Source organism: Habropoda laboriosa, unplaced genomic scaffold (genome assembly GCF_001263275.1).
Source record: "Habropoda laboriosa isolate 0110345459 unplaced genomic scaffold, ASM126327v1 scaffold207, whole genome shotgun sequence".
Classification (NCBI taxonomy): domain Eukaryota; kingdom Metazoa; phylum Arthropoda; class Insecta; order Hymenoptera; family Apidae; genus Habropoda; species Habropoda laboriosa.
In genome coordinates, this window is record NW_017100397.1 from 1,028,482 (window position 1) to 1,033,207 (window position 4,726).

The 4,726-nt window shown below is 40.5% G+C and overlaps 1 protein-coding gene across 1 annotated transcript in view; it reads left to right on the plus strand.

Moving 5' to 3' along the window:
• The window catches only part of LOC108575120 (replication factor C subunit 5), a 1,638-nt gene extending 1,452 nt beyond the window's left edge, over window positions 1-186 (plus strand). Inside the window, exon 8 of the mRNA XM_017937838.1 lies at window positions 41-186. Within this exon, the coding sequence (XP_017793327.1) occupies window positions 41-186 (146 nt within the window). The remainder of the gene's footprint in view (window positions 1-40) is intronic.
• The last annotated feature ends 4,540 nt before the right edge of the window (window positions 187-4,726 follow it).

Genomic DNA, 4,726 nt, shown 5'->3' on the forward strand with positions numbered 1-4,726 from the left:
CGCAAGAAAGACATCAGATATTTTAATCATTTCATTTCAGTTGAATTTCCAGATTCAATACTTATCGATTTAATAATTAAGCTGGCAGAAATAGAGAAGAGGGTATCTATTGGTTGCAGCGAAGCGGTACAATTAAACTCCCTCGTTTCAGCGTTTCAAAACGCTCGTGATATCGAGACTCCTTAGCGCGTACAGCGTTCACAGTTCGAATCCTGACTAGGTAATTTAAAGTATTACATTTTTCTACGAAAAGATTCAAATAAAACCTGATCCAGAAAAGGACTCTGCTATTTACTGTTGTCACATGAAATGAATAAAAGATTAATATTTTTAGAATGAAATTGTAGACATTATGTATATACAGTATTCCTTCATGTATCACTGTCTGTTTCATTTTTTTTAAATTTCGTAATAAATTACATTCTCTCGTGAGCGGTATCAACCTGCTGAATCTCTGAAAATAAGTTGTTATAGTTTGAGCTACAAATCAGTCGAGTTACCTAAGCGAACCATGTCATTCGTAAATTTTTATCCAGCTCTGCCCGCGTGATCTCGTTCATCCTTTCACGTGCACGGAACAGTTATACAAAACTCATCTCTGAAATGATAAGTTTTTCCTATAGTCGTCGAAGAATGTGTTTAAGTGTATTGACGCAATCACTGTGCGCCTGTACTTGATCGTACAAGTGGAACAGCGTCTGACAGTGGTCCGACAAATACCGCCCAATGAGCACGCGATCGTTCAAGCAACATATCGAGGAGAACGTATCCACAGTCCAAACATGCAATACTACTATTTTCTGCGCCAGTGATGCTTGCAGAAATTGATTTATCGAGTTTTAAAGTACGTGCACCACATAGTAATTTGTAATACGCAGTAAATTTTATCCATTAGTAATGTACCGTAATACACGCTTAAATGTCAAAATATATGTATACGCCTGACTGTCCTAACCCAGTATCTATTCAGCGACAATTAAATGTGCATCACTGTATTTACCTCCAGAATTATACAAATGAGCATCACTGGCGTACGACACAAAAAGACGTGAATCGGTGCTCTTCTTACGTTTCACCTCACGTGCAGTAAATTGCCTTCAAAGTAACTATCGAAATTACGTTTTCAGTTTGTCTGTGAAACAGCAATCCGCGATTATTTCGATCGTACAACGACCAAAACAAAACGTTACTAGTCAACACGTGCATAGTCATTAATACCGGTGCTATTTAATGTTTTATTGCGCTTTAATTGTTCCGCCACGCTCTAAATATTTCGTAACTTTCGTCGAAATAGGGCGCTCGCGTGCCCGTTCAATTTCCGTGTTCCGCACTTTATCGGAGAATTTCCACTCGAACGTGTGCCATTCGTCGACTATAATTGCGTCCTTCGTCTAATTAGTCGCCATATTAACAATGGGATAGCTCGATGAAAATTAGACAGCGAAACAATATTAATCATTCGATTACCATTAATGAATATCTACCGAAAAACCAGGCGACGGTTTTGCGTGGTCCCTTGATTTACATCCTTGGCACGTGTTAATGCGTCGTACGTTAATGTTACAGGCCGCATGGATGAAAAGCATGCTTACATACATCATAGTCCTAAAAGCGTGGCGAAACCGCTGAAATCGTCCCGCCATCACCGGCGAACCTATGTCCAATCTCTGCAAGTGGAATAACCTCTACTCTGGTCCGGCCTGCCATTACCACCTCTCTCTCTCTCTCTCTCTCTCTCTCTCTTTCACACACACACACACTCACTCACTCATTGGTACGCAGTTCCTCTCACTTCATCACTACATAGGTAGTTACGCGTTCCGTTCTTAATTCGTTATTTCTAAGTCTCATTTCCATTTTTCCTCCAAATTTAAGTATTTTCATTAGATAGAAACCCGCCATCTTGTCTATACAATTTTTATAACATTTATTAAAACGAATTCGAAGGAAAACTACACATAATTTTTATTTCTCAGGTGAAATCGAAGAAATACGGACGTTATTGTTAAAGTACACTTTCAATATATTTTTTTTTTGCCAATGTTCTCGCGTTATTTTAGAAACTTTCAACAAAATTGGCGATCAGTACGAACTTTTTCTATTCGAATAAAAAACGATTCGATTTGATGCGCTCGTAATTTGTATTTCGCACTTTTTCTCATGCAAACTGTCGGAATATTTCAGCAGAGCGGCCGAACGAGTTTGGATTTATCGGTGGAAAAACAAGCGGGCTATGAAGTGTAATGTGTCGACGATGGCGCGTGTCGAATTTTCGAAGATCGATCCCGTCAGCTGTTTTATATTCACGTCGGACATTTTGTACAATGTCGTTCGACCGAGATCGATTCGTTTTATACGGCGTACCCTTGAATTGATAATTAAATAATACTGATGCTCAGTATCAAATGAAACTTTTGGCTTAATAAGAACTTGGCTGGGGTGTGCTCGCGCGCGCGCCCCCTCGCTACTATACCACGTCGATTCTCTGAGTTATTTCAGCTTGAAAACTTAGCGCAGACGTGCCCTTAACTTTCCGCTTCGAAATAACTAATTCAATTAGTGTATCAGCGACGCTAGACCCTCCATGTCTTGACTACATCTTTGCACGATGTATCTAATCTTCGTGCTAACGTTAATTCCTGCAATTGTTAATCTCTTGGTGAACCTTCGTCGAGAAAAAGATTTTCCGCCTTTTTGATCCTGACTCGCATAATTTTTAAACATAGAAATGAAATAATTTTCTGACATATTTAATTTTCCAAAGCTCTTAATTCCAGGAGTTTATATTCCTAAAATACCTGTTCACGGTTCCAAAGGAGAAATCATACGACAAACCGTTATCCACATCAGACGCAGAAAGATTGAATGGATACAAATGAATTAGGTATACTTGGTTGTCATCGATATTACACGGGGACACGTATTTTCAACGATGAGAGCAAGAAGAGGGAGTGCGGGAGAAAGCTAACAAGGGAACAGCCTTGCCTAGGTCCCCCAGGGATTTTAACGAGATTCGTAACGGTGAATATTTACTTCCTATATCCCATGCTACTAGCTATCGTCCATTTTCTAAATCCTATATATGTATACATATAGACGTACACGTTCCATGTTCGGACGCGTTCCTGACCGCTAAACAATCTCATCGTTAAATAATGTATCGTCGTCGATTCAAAAATCCAGCTCCTTGCGAAGCCAGGTGACATTTTCTTCGGTAAAGTGCAATAAACGGTGTCCGTCCACGGATGAATACAAACATTCTACGACGATGCTCGATTTTGACGAAGCGTTCGCTGTTTGCTCGTGGCATCGATCCGCCCCGGCAGCCCGAGAGTGAATCTTTTTGCACCGCTCTCTTTAAGGCTGCTTTCAGTGCAAAATATGGAAGTGAGAAAACGAAAACTTACCAGACCGATCGTGATGAAACTGATACACGAACGAACCCTTCGAATGGCAAGGAATTCTTTTCTCTGAAACTTTTCGAATATCCATTTGGTTGTATTACTCCTTGTCTTACAATATTTCACATCATTACACGCGCTTAGAGTTGACCGTTTAATTTTTGCATTAAGACAATGCCCGTTAATGTGTTTTGTCTATCTGTGCCATTACTAAGGATATTAATTCAATGAAAAATTATAGATAACTAGAGCAAAAACAAGAATGACCTAAATTATGTGTACACACATTTAGCGACTGCACACAACAAACAATGCGCGATAGTTGAATGTAGCGTTCATAGCAATCATAAATCGCATTCGTGTTTATCATGCTTGGATTGTAACCTATGCTATGAGTCACACTTGTGCTATCTAGTTTTGATATAGGATCTGTAACACGAGTGTTACACGTTATTGTAATGAAAGGGGTTAAGGAGTGAAATTATTTCTTATATTGTTAGAATCGAATTATTTGGCGGTTAAAGATCACTAGAGAACGTAACGTGTACCCCACTATAGCATTGGCTGGTTATAGTCTCGCTCCCTAGACCCGCTTCTGTCTCTTTATTTTCTCAAAAAATTCATTCTGAAGAGTCTTATGATCTGAGAGTCGGCTTCTAAACCAGATGTAAGAATCCTCAGGAGAAAGGGAGTGAATTATGGCCATGCAATACACCGTTTCGCGCGTGGAAGGATTCTTAAAGCCGTCCAAGAGCCTCGGCGGTAGTCCCAAAGCGCTGTCCGCGGTGGTATGATTGTAACGCTCATTAAAATTCAGGGTCGAACTGAAAATAGCGTCCGTTGAGATTGCTCGTGGTGACAAGGACGAGCTCTAGCTACTTTGGCTGACATTAAGTTTCTTTCGCAACGAAAAGGGACCACTATGGAAAATGAACTATTTCCTAGCTTCATGTGAAATGGTGGATTTTAGACGAACATTTCTTTTGCCGATATCAATTCGTTTTCTGTTCAGTGGCGGCTGGATGCTTAGAAATTGATGCAGGCTGGAAAATAGATGTGATGGATGTACGAAAATTCCCCCTTCCACCCCGTCGCTTTAATATGAACCGTCGTTCGAGGTATCTATGCACATCTTGCTTCTTTTTACTCCGCAATCGATCGGCCGCAGAGTGAAAACAGATCCCGCGCGTCCTTTCGAAGCGACTCTGAAGCTCGAAGGAAGGTTTCGATCCCCGGCTAATTATCGGCGTGAGATCTCAGCGCGTATCCCTCCGCTTTATGTATCGACGAGCGTCTCGTTCATGGAGTTCGATTGATTGGAAAAC